The sequence below is a fragment of the Schistocerca piceifrons genome, chromosome 1 (genome assembly GCF_021461385.2).
Source record: "Schistocerca piceifrons isolate TAMUIC-IGC-003096 chromosome 1, iqSchPice1.1, whole genome shotgun sequence".
Taxonomy (NCBI): domain Eukaryota; kingdom Metazoa; phylum Arthropoda; class Insecta; order Orthoptera; family Acrididae; genus Schistocerca; species Schistocerca piceifrons.
In genome coordinates this window covers 837,706,964-837,724,498 of record NC_060138.1, presented here as the reverse complement: position 1 = coordinate 837,724,498, position 17,535 = coordinate 837,706,964, and the positions used below count along the sequence as shown (strand labels likewise).

Genomic DNA, 17,535 nt, shown 5'->3' with positions numbered 1-17,535 from the left:
CTATTCCTCTTACCGTAATGTAACTTATTTAAGAGAGGGTTGTAGTGACTATTATGTGAAAGGTATGGGTACATCTGAAAGGTAAAATAACATTTTTGTCTTTTTCCAGCTGGTTGGTGTAATCCTAGCATGCTGCTTGGCCAAGTCAATTCGAAAAGAATACGAGACAGTGTAAAGCGGTGGTGTACCTTTTGTACTTGTTCATTTTTTTTGTTTTTGCGATTGTCAATTTGTGTGCATATAAGGATTTTCTAAGTTTTGTGGCATCTTTAAGGTAGTGCTTTGGAAGTTAAATGAATCTCATTTTGTGGATCTGTAACTGAAATATGTGAAATATGTGCAGCCTGAATGGTTGTAATTTGTGTAAGCACTGCTACTTCATAAGACTGTAATTTAAATTTTTTTCGTAATGTTTAGGATGTATAAGCATTTACAGACATCTTACATGTGTATCTTCTCATTAGCCATGTCTTATTTTATATGCAGTGTTATATTTTTGACAGTATTTCCAATTGACTCCTTTATTAATTTTAATTGAAAGTTGTAATACCTGTAGAAACAGGATTCACAGTTTATTGTGTGTTCAGTGTTAATGTGCTGTTTTCACAAATCTAAAATAAATCTCAGATTTCTATATTTGATGATACAAAAAATTTTTGACACACCTTCGGTATGAATTTTATAGTTTCTTTCCTACTTGGTACACCCTAAACATTGATCCACCAAATTACAAGTGGAGGGTTTTGTTGTGAGACTTCCCATCATGAGAGAAGTGTGGTGAACGGTGAAGATTCCAGAAAACACGTGCATTTCTGTTGTCATATTGTAGTTAAAAGCACTAAACCACCAGGAAAAGCTGAAAGCATTCAAAATAGCTAAATTAACAGAATGTTCCATGCAAAGTTTCACATTCAAAACAAAAGCAAAAGAGAAAGTAATTTCCAAAAGGTTTATCATCAGTAGTAAAATTTCAGATAAATCCAGGTTTTTGAGTGGTCTGGTTTGCATTCTTAATTGTTACTAGCCTACAAATAAGTGAAAATTAATCAGTAAATAAATCCATAAGTGCATCATGTTTATGTAGATGACCTTGACAAGGCCAACATTCAAATAGCATGAATAAATTTTCTACATCAAATAGCATGAACCTTTCGTTGACCCTCAAGCTTGCACTACCAGTTAATAATGGAGACTGTTTTCTTTACAAAAATTGTGATGTAGAATATAATTTCCCCATTTCAGGAACACAATTTTTCTGTATACTCTTGCTTTAACACAAAATACTGAATAAAGACTTACGTAATATCAAGAGAATATTAACGGGTGGTGTACCATGAAGTTTGTATAAAACAAAATTCGTGGGTTTGATAAATCTGAAACCATATAGCGCACTACTAAATTCCATCTGTGTTTTTAATAATGAGTATAGTTGAAGTTGTCTCCAGTCAGAAGATGAGATGACAATGTTCGAACATTTCCGTTTCAAGTACACTTACACAGTTAAGAGCAGTGTATGCATGTCGTTTGTCTTGTAGAGCACTAAAATTCATTTGAGACAAACAGCAGACAGTGTTTTCTTAGGGCCATAACTGCAACATGCATTTATTGGAATATATAGATAGTAACTGAACTACTTCAACACCAGTTAAAAGATTGTAGATAATCAAATTTTTTAGACGACAAGATCAACATTCCAACACAGGTTAGAGGAATTTGCAACCTGTGATTGGAACTGCAGATGCAGGTGGCTGTCACTGAAAACACGGGCTTGAGTATGGAAAGTAGTGGGAGGAAGATCTGGGCTGTAGGAAGTGTTTTGTTGGCATCCCTGTGTCAGCAAAGTGTGTTGAGTTGTGCATGCTTCTTGGTCTAAAGTAACAAACCCTGATTTGCCACGAATTAACAATAATGTCCAGTAAATATTGACTGTACTGATTATACGAGGGTAATCCCAAAAGTAAGGTCTATTTCTTTTATAAGTACATAGACCTGTTTATTTCTACAATGGTTTAAATCAGTTTGCAGCTTGAACAGTTAGTTATTTTTTGACATAATCGCCATTCTGTCAATGCATTTTTGTAGACGCTGTGGCAGTTTTTGTATGTCCATGTCATACCAACTCGCTGCCATGCTGATGAGAAAGTTGTGACCCTCTTCTTTCACCTCGTCTGAGCTGAATCGCTGGGACCACAATAAACACTGACAGGTACTGAGAGACTGAAAAAAACTCAGACAATTCAGAACCAGAGAAGAGGAATGTTGAGCAACGGCGTACACATTCTGCAGGACAACGGTCGCCCACACATCACTCGGCAAACCGTTGCTCTCCTCTAACAGTTTCAGTGGAACATAATCACCCACCCACCCTACAGTCCTGACTTGGTACCCAGTTCCCTAGGTTAAAAGAACATTTGGCCGGAAAGCGATCCAGTTCAGTTCAGATGAGGTGAAAGAAGAGGTTCATAACTTTCTGGACAGCATGGCAGCGAGCTGGTATGACATGGGCTTACAAAAACTGCCACAGCATCTACATAAATGCATCTACAGAAATGGTGATTATGTCGAAAAATAGCTAAATTTTAAAGCTGTAAACTGATGTAAACCATTGTAGAAATAAACAGGTCTATGTACTTGTAAAAGAAATAGACCTTACTTTTGGGGTTACCCTCGTATTAATGTAATTGCTTTTCACATGGTTTGGTTTTGTGTTGTCATTTTCTTAACTACACACCTAGGTACGCAAACTCTTGGAAGAGATTTCACAAGATTTCTTGAACGCATTATTAATAATTTTATCCAATAAAGATTGTAAAGTCTGTGGCAAATGGTTGCAGAGTTACGTAATCTTAAAGCGTGATGGTCCTGTAGAATGCAATTCGTTGGTGTTGGTGTTGGTGTACTGCTATCCATACAGCTGCTGGACATTTTGATCTTCTCCAAAAAAATTGTCTCCACCAAGAACAAATTCAACCCGGTCAGTTTTTAAGTATTTCCTTGAAACTCATTTCAGATGTGAATAATTACCTAATACGAAAAAGTAATTTCTTGAATCCTCTTTCGCGTGCTTAGAACAGAGATACAATTAAAATTAATTCTAGTTGATGCAAGTATTCCATTCTCTTTACATATGGTCTGCTTTGCAGACTGTTACTAGCGCTGGTATTCTTTGCTTGCTGAGTGTTATGAATCAAGAGGTAAAAGTTACAACAGTTTTCCTTTTTAATGTTCTATGTCTGTATAAACAGAACCTTTATAGGATCGCTTTGTTTGTTGGTCCGACTGTTAAATTGTAAGCTTCTAAGTCACTAAGTAACTTAACTCAGAGGCAGACATTGGTTACACATTTTGATACATGGAAACCCATCAAAACCAATAGTGTGTTCCCATTGATCTATAATAATGAAATTTGGAAAGAAGCAAGGTTTCACAGTCCTAATGAAAGGAAAAAATCTGGAAATCATTACTTTCAAATTATGTAACACAAAAAAAATTGTCATTTTTATCTTGTGTCTGTCTGCTAAGACCATCTTTCTCTGTAATGATTTGGCATATAAAGTTCAAACTTGATCACATACAAAAGTTTATTTTTCCTTTGCAGTGTAAATGTTGGAAGCTGTTGAATCAGTGAAATCGAGAATTTAGCAGTCAATAGGAACATGAGATTGTCTAAAAGCATAGCACAGTGATTTCAAAATTCTTCTGAGTTTACACACCTGGCTGATTTTTGTTACTGAAGGACAGGTTAAAGGCCTAGTGAGGGGCTGCTCAGTCAACATGTTACTATGCTGTTGTACTAGAAGAAGTTGGAACTTTTACTATCTGTCCTTTGTCAAGCTTTCTGTAGCTCATTCACATAAACATCTTACGGAAACAGTAGTGGATTCGGCAGTATACACTATCATTAATATTTCATTAAAATTGCAGGTTGCTTATGTTAACTTTTTAACAACCCTTTACTCATCCCAGTTTTTTCAAAGGCTGCAGGGTTATAGTTTCTGATCTCGGAATTAGGCTGTTGCTAGTGAAGAGAGCAACCAAATTAAAATAGATTGTCGCTTGCAGTTTCACATATTAAAAACTCTGTCCATAGACCTTGGTGGGCCTATCAGTACCTATCAACCATCATGTCGTCTGGGCCAATGGCATCATTGTATGCGGTACGGAGGGATGTGGGGTCAGTGAACCACTCTCACTTACGTTGTCAGTCGTCATGACCTGGAGCCACTAATACGTTGGCCTAGTAGTTCCTGAGTAAGCACCACGAAGCTGAGTGTACCCCCTTCCGATCCTCCCACCAGGAAAAAATTCGTAACAGTACTCGGAATCACACCCAGGTCTTCCACATCGCAGTTGACCATGCTAACAACTCACCTGTGGATGCGGACAGTTTTACATGTTGGTTGGATTATTATTCGTTCTCTTCCTTACAGTGAAACCAGTATGTGTGAGCAACCGAGTAAAAGCAGTTGATTCAGTCTGTTGTAGTTTGGTGTGTTGAGTGAATTACTCATGCTTTCTTTTCAAGTGAAACTGGTCTGTAGTCGTCAGTTGACATTTATTTATTCTTTCAGATGGTTGGTTTTTTTTTTTACTGAGTTATCCATTCACTCCTCTTAGCAAAATTAGTCCGTAGTACTTTAGTTTGCTTAACTAAAGCAGGGATTCACAAATGAGGTATGTGTAACCTAGAAGATAACCCTCTTCTCGTGGAAACGCTAAGACATCTCAAGAGGTATGCCATGAATAGGTTAATTCTTCTGTTCATAATTTGCAACTCATGTGGATTAACTTCTTCCAGATGGAATCAACGTGTAACAAATTCAGGTGATGCATCATTGCAAGTGCATTTTTTCCCTTTTTTCTTTTTTTTTTTTGTCATCAGTCTACTGACTGGTTTGATGCGGCCCGCCACGAATTCCTTTCCTGTGCTAACCTCTTCCTCTCAGAGTAGCACTTGCAACCTACGTCCTCAATTATTTGCTTGACGTATTCCAATCTCTGTCTTCCTCTACAGTTTTTGCCCTCTACAGCTCCCTCTAGTACCATGGAAGTCATTCCCTCATGTCTTAGCAGATGTCCTATCATCCTGTCCCTTCTCCTTATCAGTGTTTTCCACATATTCTTTTCCTCTCCGATTCTGCGTAGAACCTCCTCATTCCTTACCTTATCAGTCCACCTAATTTTCAACATTCGTCTATAGCACCACATCTCAAATGCTACGATTCTCTTCTGTTCCGGTTTTGCCACAGTCCATGTTTCACTACCATACAATGCTGTACTCCAGACGTACATCCTCAGAAATTTCTTCCTCAGATTAAGGCCGGTATTTGATATTAGTAGTCTTCTCTTGGCCAGAAATTCCTTTTTTGCCATAGCGAGTCTGCTTTTGTAGTCCTCCTTGCTCCGTCTGTCATTGGTTATTTTACTGCCTAGGTAGCAGAATTCCTTAACTTCATTGACTTCGTGACCATCAATCCTGATGTTAAGTTTCTCGCTGTTCTCATTTCTACTACTTCTCATTACCTTCGTCTTTCTCCAATTTACTCTCAAACCAAACTGTGTACTCATTAGACTGTTGGGCATTCCGTTCAGCAGATCATTTAATTCTTCCTCACTTTCACTCAGGATAGCAATGTCATCAGCGAATCGTATCATTGATATCCTTTCACCTTGTATTTTAATTCCACTCCTGAACCTTTCTTTTATTTCCATCATTGCTTCTTCGATGTACAGATTGAAGAGTAGGGGCGAAAGGCTACTGCCTTGTCTTACACCCTTCTTAATACGAGCACTTCGTTCTTGATCGTCCACTCTTATTATTCCCTTTTGGTTGTTGTACATATTGTATATGACCCATCTCTCCCTATAGCTTACCTCTACTTTTTTTCAGAATCTCGAACAGCTTGCACCATTTTATATTGTCGAACGCTTTTTCCAGGTCGACAAATCCTATGAAAGTGTCTTGATTTTTCTTTAGCCTTGCTTCCATTATTAGCCGTAACGTCAGAATTGCCTCTCTCGTCCCTTTACTTTTCCTAAAGCCAAACTAATCATCACCTAACGCATTCTCAGTTTTCTTTTCCATTCTTCTGTGTATTATTCTTGTAAGCAGCTTCGATGCATGATCTGTTAAGCTGATTGTGTGATAATTCTCGCACTTGTCAGCTCTTGCCGTCTTCGGAATTGTGTGGATGATGCTTTTCCGAAAGTCAGATGGTATATCGCCAGACTCATATATTCTACACACCAACGTGAATAGTCGTTTTGTTGCCACTTCCCCCGATGATTTTAGAAATTCTGATGGAATGTTATCAATTCCTTCTGCCTTATTTGACCGTAAGTTCTCCAAAGCTCTTTTAAATTCCGATTCTAATACTGGATCCCCTATCTCTTCTAAATCGACTCCTGTTTCTTCTTCTATCACATCAGACAAATCTTCACCCTCATAGAGGCTTTCAGTGTATTCTTTCCACCTATCTGCTCTCTCCTGTGCATTTAACATTGGAATTCCCGTTGCACTCTTAATGTTACCACCGTTGCTTTTAATGTCGCCAAAGGTTGTTTTGACTTTTCTGTATGCTGAGTCTGTCCTTCCGACAATTGTATCTTTTTCAATGTCTTCACATTTTTCTTGCAGCCATTTCGTCAAGTGCATAGTTGAGTGTAAAAGTTCCTGTAGGGGAATGTGAAGACAAAGAAACATCGCCGAATTTTAGTGCAAATTTTATTCCATTGTGATGAACTTCATGAATTAAAAATTGTATTAATCTAGTCCTTAATCATTTATTCGGTTATTTATGTGTGTGGTAGGTAAATTTAAGGCGTGGCTATAAAATAACAGGACATGCTGTCACATGTAAGTACACGTGTGCCAAAGATGAACAATCGGTAACTGTGAAGTGTGAAAGCTTCAGTTGAATACAGTGTCTCTGGTGTAAGAAGTGTAATAATAGAATAATGAACTGTCATGATGGTACACACGAAACTTGGAAAATCTTCTACAGAAACTTAACCCTTCACTAAGAGAAGTGAAAGACTCTAGTGGTTGAACTATTTCCAGGATAACTGAGGAGACGTTTGAAATGACTTGCACCCTTCAACATCAGAAACGGATGAAAATATCAGAAAAGTAGGTAACCTGATTCGCTCTGACGGCCGGTTAAGTATTTGATAGATTGCCAAAACTGTAGGCATTCACAAAAAATGAACAAGGCAAATTTTACACAACCAGTTTCATAGGAGTAAAATGTTTGCAAAACAGGTAGACAGCTGTCACGATGTAACAGAAAAAAAGCTTGTGAAAATGTTATGTATGGACACTTTGAATACCATTTTAAAATGATGATTTCTTGGAAAGAGTGAAAACTTGACAAATCTTGGTTTTTCACTTATAATTAAGAAAGTAGGTGCCAGTCCATGGATCGAAAGCGCCCAAAGTCACAAAGTTTGAATAAGCGAATTAGTGGTGTTAGTACAGAAGTGCTGGTTAATATCCTCTGTGCTGACAGCATCAGTGTGTAGGCGAATGTGAGAGTGCGGTGTTGTGTTTATCTGACAGTTAGTGTGTCCCATTTATGAAGCCATTATGGCAACTTTAAAAAGAACAAACAGTGTGTGCGAAATTTTGTTTCCTGCTTAAACAGTCGGCAACAAAGACTCACCAAATGCTATAAGCTTTCCAGGAGGATGCTATGAACCACAACCAAATTTTTGACTGCTTAGAGCGCTTTAAACATGATGAGATCAATGTTGAAGACCACCCTCATCCTGGATGCCTTGCAACATAATCATTGCAGGCGACGAAGAATTGGTGTTGTGGATATGACGCAGAAACAGTGTGTCAAACCAGTGGACTACTCCCAATATTCCCAGACCAAAAAATGCAAGCCAAGTGAATTCGAATGTCAAAATGATCCTCATGGAATTGTGCATTGGGAAGTAGCACCTCCTGGCCAAACTGTTAACCAGCAGTTTTATTTGGTGGTTCCAAGACGTTTGTGAGAGGATGTATGGAGGAAACACCTGAAACTTTGGTGATCAGGTGACTGGCTCATTCGTCATGACAACGCCCCCCCCCCCCCCCTCCCGCACACGGCTTTGCGAGTGACCCACTATACAGTGCCTCAAGGATGGTCTCTTATTTCCCACCCTCCGTATTCATCAGATATTATGGTATGTGACTTTTTCGTATTCTCGTGAACATAAAAAAATCACTAAAGAGGAAACATTATGATGATGTGGAGGAGATAAAACCAGTTCACAGTGAAAACTGAGTATATTGGGGGTGACAATAACCAAATATGTAACAATAACTATATATGTATGTTTTTGAAATAAAGTATTTAAAAGCAATAGTCTCATTTTATAGCCACACCAAGTATATTGTTCTGAAGCAGTAGAGGGATGGTGACAGAGACAAGGGGGCCGTAGGCAAACATTGTTGACAATTACAAAGAACTTTCATTGATTTCAATATATGACGGAGGCAGGCACGCTTCTCGTTCATGTGGCTGGGGTTGATGAATGGGCGACAGATGATGCCTGGTGCTGCTGCTGATTTCAGCAGTGCATTATGTTGAGTTGCAATGGTGTCTCACTCGGGAGATGGCATCTGCATTTACACTCCGCGAGCCACCCAACGGTGTGTGGCGGAGAGCACTTTACGTGCCACTGTTGTTACCTCCCTTTTCTGTTCCAGTCGCGTATGGTCCGCGGGAAGAACGACTGTCTGAAAGCCTCCGTGCGCGCTCGAATCTCTCTAATTTTACATTCGTGATCTCCTCGGGAGGTATAAGTAGGGGGAAGCAATATATTCGATACCTCATCCAAAAACGCACCCTCTCGAAACCTGGCGAGCAAGCTACACCGCGATGCAGAGCGCCTCTCTTGCAGAGTCTGCCACTTGAGTTTGCTAAACATCTCCGTAACGCTATCACGGTTACCAAATAACCCTGTGACGAAGCGCGTCACTCTTCTTTGGATCTTCTCTAGCTCCTCTGTCAACCCGACCTGGTACGGATCCCACACAGATGAGCAATACTCAAGTATAGGTCGAACGAGTGTTTTGTAAGTCACCTCCTTTGTTGATGGACTACATTTTCTAAGGACTCTCCCAATGAATCTCAACCTGGCACCTGCTTTACCAACAATTAATTTTATATGATCATTCCACTTCAAATCGTTCCGCACGCATACTCCCAGATATTTTACAGAAGTAACTGCTACCAGTGTTTGTTCCACTATCATACAATCATACAATAAAGGATCCTTCTTTCTACGTATTCGCAATACATTACATTTGGCTATGTTGAGGGTCAGTTGCCAGTCCCTGCACCAAGTGCCTATCCGCTGCAGATCTTCCTGCATTTTGCTACTATTTTCTAATGCTGCAACTTCTCTGTATACTACAGCATCATCCACGAAAAGCCGCATGGAACTTCCAACACTATCTACTAGGTAATTTTTATATATTGTAAAAAGCAATGGTCCCATAACACTCCCCTGTGGCACGCCAGAGGTTACTTTAACATCTGTAGACGTCTCTCCATTGAGAACAACATGCTGTGTTCTGTTTGCTAAAAACTCTTCAATCCAGCCACACAGCTGGTCTGATATTCCGTAGGCTCTTGCTTTGTTTATCAGGCGACAGTGCGGAACTGTATCGAACGCCTTCCGGAAGTCAAGGAAAATAGCATCTACCTGGGAGCCTGTATCTAATATTTTCTGGGTCTCATGAACAAATAAAGCGAGTTGGGTCTCACACGATCGCTGTTTCCGGAATCCATGTTAATTCCTACAGAGTAGATTCTGGGTTTCCAAAAACGACATGATACGCGAGCAAAAAACATGTTCTAAAATTCTACAACGGATCGACGTCAGAGATATAGGTCTATAGTTTTGTGCATCTGCTCGACGACCCTTCTTGAAGACTGGGACTACCTGTGCTCTTTTCCAATCATTTGGAACCTTCCGTTCCTCTGGAGACTTGCGGTGCACGGCTGTTAGAAGGGGCGCAAGTTCTATCGCGTACTCTGTGTAGAATCGAATTGGTATCCTGTCAGGTCCAGTGGACTTTCCTCTGTTGAGTGATTCCAGTTGCTTTTCTATTCCTTGGACACTTATTTCGTTGTCAGCCCTGGGCTCCGCATTGGTGGTGTGAAAAGAGTCTTCTGTGTGTGGGATTCAACTCGCTGCCCTCGAGTGAAAGTCGGCCGGTGGATGATCCTGTAGTGCAGAGTCCTGCTAGGAACTCAGTGTCAGTGATGGCAGGTGGTAATGGGACACCAAGACCTGTGAAGGACGTAGCACAGATGGCAGGCACAGTGTGGTCTGAAACAAATGGCTGCAGCTGGCAGAGCTCAATTGTAATGCTGTCTAGTGTCGTCGTGGTGCTGCTGCTTCCTGGCAATGACATGTGACCCAGGCTCATTTACCTGCTTCCATTACAATTTGTTTTACTAAAACCCAGCACCTAGTCACCATTGTCAAGACTTGCCCTGTTGTGGTGGCACTGCCCCACTTGTTACACAGTTAGCACTGAAGTTGGCTATCCTGGCTTCATAATCTACTGGCATGTCTGTTAATCTGACCCTCATGTCGCCACACTGGTGACCACCGACCCGCTGCTGTTAATGCAGTGCTGTGTGGTGCTTCCGTGCTACTTCTCCTTAGTATTGTTAAAGAGTAATAATTCTATGACCAAAGATTGGGTCATGTCACTACACTGCCCTCCTTACGAAGAAGACCTGGTCCCTTGCATGTTGTAACTGATCTCTCACTAAGATACCTCTACCCTGTAATTATGGTTGGTGTTCCATGTCAGGTGGTTTTACTTTGAACAACTTTTAGAACTTTATCCTTAACAATTCTCATTACACTTAGTAAGAAAACATACTCCAAAGCATTGTACGGATTATTCCTTAATGTAATTGTACGGGGGTTACCTGGTTTGTCCTTTACACTAGATGCACATCGCGACAGCTCTACATTGGCAAGAGCTTCCTATCACCAAAGGTTAACTTTGGCATGATGTTCAGTCAGAATGTTTACTTTCAGACCTGTGTAAGATGCTTCACCCACTTCATTCTCTTTGCATACCATCAGATTTCAGCTGTTCTGTAAACAGCTCGCTGCCCATGTCACCTGCTTGCCCTGCAAGGGTGTGAGCGAGTATTTGTGCTCGTGTCCAATTCTGAACTGCTGGCTTACACTCTTCAACAGAATCAGCCCTGTGTACTTCATTATCATTTCTACGAACTCGTCTCCTCTTCCTCTTCATCCATTCACCCTCTTCCTGAGGGAATATGTGTGCTTGTAGCATTTATGCTAAAACATCATTGCCAACAACTACACTACTGGCCATTAAAATTGCTACACCAGGAAGAAATGCAGATGATAAACGGGTATTAATTAGACAAATATATTATACTAGAACTGACATGTGATTACATTTTCATGCAATTTGGGTGCATAGATCCTGAGAAATCAGTACCCAGAACAACCATCTCTGGCTGTAATAACGGCCTTGATACGCTTGGGCATTGGATGGCATGTACAGGTACAGCTGCCCATGCAGCTTCAACACGATACCACAGTTCATCAAGAGTAATGACTGGCGTATTGTGACGAACCAGTTGCTCGGCCACCATTGATCATACGTTTTCAATTGGTGAGAGATCTGGAAAATGTGCTGGCTAGGGCAGCAGTTGAACATTTTCAGTATCCAGAGAGGCCCGTCCAGGACCTGCAACATGCAGTCGTGCATTATCCTGCTGAAATGTAGGGTGTCGCAGGGATTGAATGAAGGGTAGAGCCACGGGTCGTAACACATCTGAAATGTAACTTCCACTGTTCAAAGTGCCGTCAATGCGAACGAGAGGTGACCGAGACGTGTAACCAGTGGCACCCCATACCATCACGCCGGGAGATATGCCAGTATGGCGATGACGAATACACGCTACCAATGTGTGTTCACCACGATGTCGCGAAACACGGATGCGACCATCATGATGCTGTAAACAGAACCTGGATTCATCCGAAAAAATGACGTTTTGCCATTCGTGCTCCCAGGTTGGTCGTTAAGTACACCATCGCAGGCGCTCCTGTCTGTGATGCAGTGTCAAGGGTAACTGTAGCCATGGTCTCCGAGCTGATAGTCCATTCTGCTGCAAACGTCAACGAACTGTTCGTGCCGGTGGTTGTTGTCTTGCAAACGTCCCCATCTGTTGACTCAGGGATCGAGACGTGGCTGCACAATCCCATACAGCCATGCGGATAAGATGCCTGTCATCTCGAGTGCTAGTGATACGAGGCTCTTGGGATCCAGCACTGCGTTCCGTATTACCATCCTGAACCCACTGATTCCATATTCTGCTAACAGTCATTGGATCTCGACCAACGTGAGCAGCAATGTCACGATTCGATAAACTGCAATCGTGATACGCTACAATCCGACCTTTACTGTGATGGTACACATTTCTCCTCCTTACACGAGGCATCACAACAACGTTTCAGCAGGCAACGTCCGTCAACTGCTGTTTGTGTATGAGAAATCGAGAAATCGGTTGGAAACTTTCCTCATGTCAGCAAGTTGTAGGTGTCGCCACCGGCGCCAACCTTGTGTGAATTCTCTGAAAAGCTGATCATCTGCATATCGCAGCATCTTCTTCCTGTCGGTTAAATTTTGCGTTGTGTAGTATCTAGAACAACAACATTGTCTGCAGTTTCACTCTGCGTGATGCAAAAATCACTGCCACATGCAGTTCCCCGCGCATATGGCCCAGTCTCTCGGACCTGAACAAAACGCTCATTATCATCCAGTGGGGCAGATAACTCTGCCATCAAAATCACTACATCAGTACAGCCCACATTTATTCTGTCTGCTACTGCTGTTACACCAGACTCCTCAATTAGGCTGGATACTGGAGATGGTACTTATAAATTACTCTGTTTAACTCCAATGGCGTCACTGTTCTGCGCCTTGCTCAAATTCCCAGGAACTGATGTTAAAACACCATCCTCAAATAATTTAATTTTCCTAGGACAGACAGGCTCAACTATCTTAATGGAAGATGGCTGTCCTGCAGGAACAGGCAAGCTATCCATGAGCCTGTTCCTCTTCCATTCAGTGTCCTTATCTCCCCTCTCTGCTTCCTCTTTTTTCTTTCTTTCCATTCTTTCTATAATCAACCTATTCATCACATACCAGTGATCATTCTTTGTTCATTCTATGCAACTCCTCCCTATACTCTAGGGTTTGTAGTAAGTTATTTCCTTCACTTCAACATCAAATGCTTTGAATCTCTTACCCTGCTTCATTTTTTTCCTATTGCAACTTATGTACTTTGCCTCCTGAAATTCTCAGTACCTCCTCTGTGCCAGCCCCTTGCGGTATCGAAAACCTTACACCCTGTGATACTGATCATGACGTAATTACCTCCTATCAATTATGCAAACATAACTGAAAAAGAAAATCACCTAAACATACCACTGCCCTAACACTTCTCTCCACCCTTCATGTTTAATTACTGACTCATACTCCTTGCTGTACAGGAAGCAAAATCTGATTTCGAGAACACTTAACACCGTTGTGTTATTCTAACTATAACTTAATTACTCTTACTCGAGTGACTACTGATACTTACTATTACGCAATGGAACAATGACTAACTTAGCTTCACCTCCCAAATTATTACTCGTGGTTAGTTCTCAACAGTGAACCACACATCTTGCTCATGACACTCATATTGTCTTCAACCAGATGAAAAGTGGCATATGTATTTACGGCTCCTCCCATTTCTGTCTGTTTTTACCACTGAACGTACGAGTACAACTCAACCCCTGACAAAGCCCACTGACTTGCCACGACACTCACAGTCAAACAAAAGAAAGAGATTGCACTCATCCCAGAATGAAGGTACTGTAGACATTGTTGCTCCTCCTGCTTTCGCCAGACAGCATGGTGACGGGCTGAAAGATCCTCTGCTGACACCACTGTGTAGTGTATAGTGACAGAGATGAGGGGGTCTGTGGGCAAATACTGTTAACAATTACAAAAAACACATGGTGTGTCATGGGGCAATCACACTATTTTTAAAATAATTGAAAAGCCACGATCGCTTCAATCGTTTATTAGATGACCAGTTTCAGCACTCTGAAGGTGCCATCATCAGATCTGTGAAGGTATAACATAACAGGTTTGAGGGAGGGCTTACATGAGATAACTATATACATCACAATTATTACAGAACCACATACCTGAAACGTGGATTAACATATATAAAACCATATGGGCATCATGGTATATGGTTTTATAAATGTTAATCCACGTTTCAGGTATGTGATTCTGTAATAATTGTAATGTATATAGTTAACTCATGTAAGCCCTCCTTCAAACCTGTTATGTTTTACCTTCACAGATATGATGATAGCACCTTCAGAGTGATGAAACCGGTCATCTAATAAACGATTGAAGCGATCGTGGCTTTTCAGTTATCTTAAAAGTTACAAAAAAACTTTATTGTTTTCGACACATGGCACAGGGAGGCAGGCACGCCTCTCATTTGTTATCCTGGCCAGGGCTGATAAATGGGTGGCAGCTCCTGCCTGGTTTTGCTGCTGAACCGGTGCCTTGCATTGATGAGGCTAGCAGCCTCTATGGGGCACGGCCGTTGATGTCAGTGGAGCATTGTAGAATGCTGCAATAGCATCTCACTCGGCAGGTAGCCCCTCAGCTCCACACACAGCAGCATCAAGGTGTCTGCTGTGTGTGGGATTTAACCCACAGCCCTCAGAGAGAAGTCAGCTAGTGCTGTGGTGCCAAGGAATTCGGCATCGGTGGCAGCAGACGTGGACATCAGGGCTGCGACACCAAGTCTCATGAAGAATTTAGTGCAGGTGGTGGGTGCAGCCCATTCTCAAACCCATGGTGTATCTGACGGAGCACAGTCGTCTCATTGCTGTCTGACATTGTGGTACCACAGCTGGCTTCCAGCAATGACAAATGATCCCTGCCTTAAAATCCAGACGTATATGCCTCCAGTACCCATTTGTTTCACTAAAACCTTATGCCTAGTCATGTTGCTGTAACAAGAGACTTACCCTGGTGTGGTGACAGCACTCCATTTCCTATACAGTTACCACTGTGCAGCACCGTTTACCACTGAGCTTGGCTATAAGTTCCGTTAGCATGAGCCGTAAGTGGCTCAAAGGTACGGATGCGCCTTACGATTCCTGGCGCTTACACACGCTGAGGCTGCGGTGCACTACACCTGGTGGCGTCCACAGTCGTGCAGACGCCCTCGGGAGGTGACATTTCTACAGTTATCATAAATAATGACGATTAGTTGCCCATTGGAAACGAATCATTCATTGTCTCAAACGCAACGATATATTCACAAACGTTTTTTTCCCCTTTATAAGCAAACATACATTGATGAAAAACATCTTAATAATAATATTCACAACAATGCAATGATCTAAGACTGTGTAATATTTTGTTCAAAACATTCTGGGACCTGTTATGTTAGTACGTTGGCGAATGTATTTTCAAACGCAGTGTCTTCACAATAACAAGTAAATGAATTTAATAGTCTTCGATTGTATGGTATCGTTCAAAACAATCTGGCACATGTAAAGGAACCTTGCACTTTTTGCATTCCCACATTGTTTCGGTGCGTTGTTTATGCTTTCTGCACACTACACAAGCTCTCGTAGGATTTACTTTTGATGGTGTTGGATCAATATATTTGGGAAAATGTGCCCAATGTTGCGTGTGCAGTCTTGGTGGTATATCGCCGGATGCTAATCGTCCCTTTTGATTATATTCCGATAACGGTGTAGTTTTCAACAATGATTCTGCAGTGTGAATCCTATATTCTGCATAGCTCTGTCGTTTGCTGCAGTGTATTTTGTAATACAAGATGTATGTGTTAAATAAAGCAACATCAAATAAGTAAAAGAATATCTTGCGGTATCCTTTCATACATTTTCTCATCAGAGGGAAGCATGCGAGCATCTGATCTTGGCCATCAATTCGAATCATGCCTCTATTGTATTCGACAAGACATTTCGGTTTCCACGACACATTGCGGAGAGGTGTGTCTATGGCAATCATTTCTGCTGTTGAATGTTTTGTGGAAAACCTGTAAACGTCTCATTTATCTTTCCATTTTAGTGCCAATATTCCATTACAACTCCTCACTGTATATTCTCCCCTCTTTAATTTTGCCTTCAGGAAGTCTGTGTGCAAATTTTTTCTTTTTGAGCGCACTGTTCCAATCACATTAGTTTTATTGGTGAGGAGAGTTTTGAAAAGTTTCGGTGAAGAAAACTAGTTATCTAAATATAGAGTATGCCCTTTGTGTAATACCGACAGTGATAGTTCTAGAACTACACTTTCAGAGGCACTACCACTAGCATCACGTTTGTCACTACCCGTGTATATCTTAAAATCATAGCCGTATCCTGAACTTGACTCACACAATTTATAAATTTTAGTACCAAACCTCGCTCTTCTTGATGGGTTAAATTGTTTGTATGATAAACACCCCTTAAATTTCATTAATGATTCATCAATGGCAATATTCTCTTACATTGTGTACACTTCCTTAAATTTTCGATTGAACATATCTATGACTGGCCTTAGTTTGTACAGCTTATCCGTGTTATTGGCTAAACTGTCATTCGCTAGATGCAGAAATCTACTTACGTGCAGAAATCTCCTGAATGGCATCGTCTTCCTAAATATTGGTGTTTCTATAATGGCCCTCCTAGACCAATACATCTGAATCAATGGTTTCTTTACTTCAGCCATGATTATACGTAGCCCAATTTATATTTTTATTTCATTACAGCCGTTAGGAGACTACTTTTGGTCTATTTTTTGTCTCTTCTGTTCATTGTTGAATATGTCATGTGCATATCTATTCATCTCGGTTATGATGTTTTTCCAAAATGTACTATTAAATATTACATAGAAAACATCTAGTTCTCTTATGCTTGTACTCACGTGATGTAAAGCTGCTTCCTTTATTCCGGGAATTTCCACATTGTTGGTTCATTGTCTTCCTTTGCCACATCCACGACTCTTGATTGTTGCTGGTAGGTTTGCTCTTCTTCGTCAGTATCATCTTCAATCACCAGCCGGTTACACCATTTTCGTACAGGAGGTAAAACGCTGCTACCACTGTCACTGCTGCTGTCAAAATCATTGTTGGCTATGCCACCACATGTCCGCCTTTCCTCGTGAACATGTTTGCTACACGTTGGGAACATTGGGAAAGTATTTTTGTAATGTCGGCAGGTCCGAATGCGACGAAGAACACTTCGTGTATGCCGCGTGTACTCGATCAGCTCTGCAACGTGTCAGATACGTTCTGTTTACATTTGGCGTGGCTGACCGATGACGTCTCTCACACGACATGAACTTGTTCGGCACGGTAAACGTACCACGTCTCTGATACGTCTAGTTGATGTTTGGCCAGGTCAGCACGCTACGTCTCTCACACGACTTGCGCTTGTTCGGCGCAGTAAACA

General features: G+C 41.2%; 1 protein-coding gene across 3 annotated transcripts in view; it reads left to right on the top strand.

The window, feature by feature from the left end:
* LOC124714935 (CD63 antigen-like) overlaps positions 1-600 on the top strand; it is a 454,243-nt gene extending 453,643 nt beyond the window's left edge. The window contains exon 6 of one of the 3 annotated variants that reach the window (XM_047243061.1): positions 110-600. In XM_047243061.1, the coding sequence (XP_047099017.1) occupies positions 110-175 (66 nt within the window). In that variant the 3' untranslated portion in view covers positions 176-600. The remainder of the gene's footprint in view (positions 1-109) is intronic. The other 2 variants (XM_047243063.1, XM_047243062.1) reach the window with 2 other exon arrangements.
* Positions 601-17,535: the final 16,935 nt, after the last annotated feature.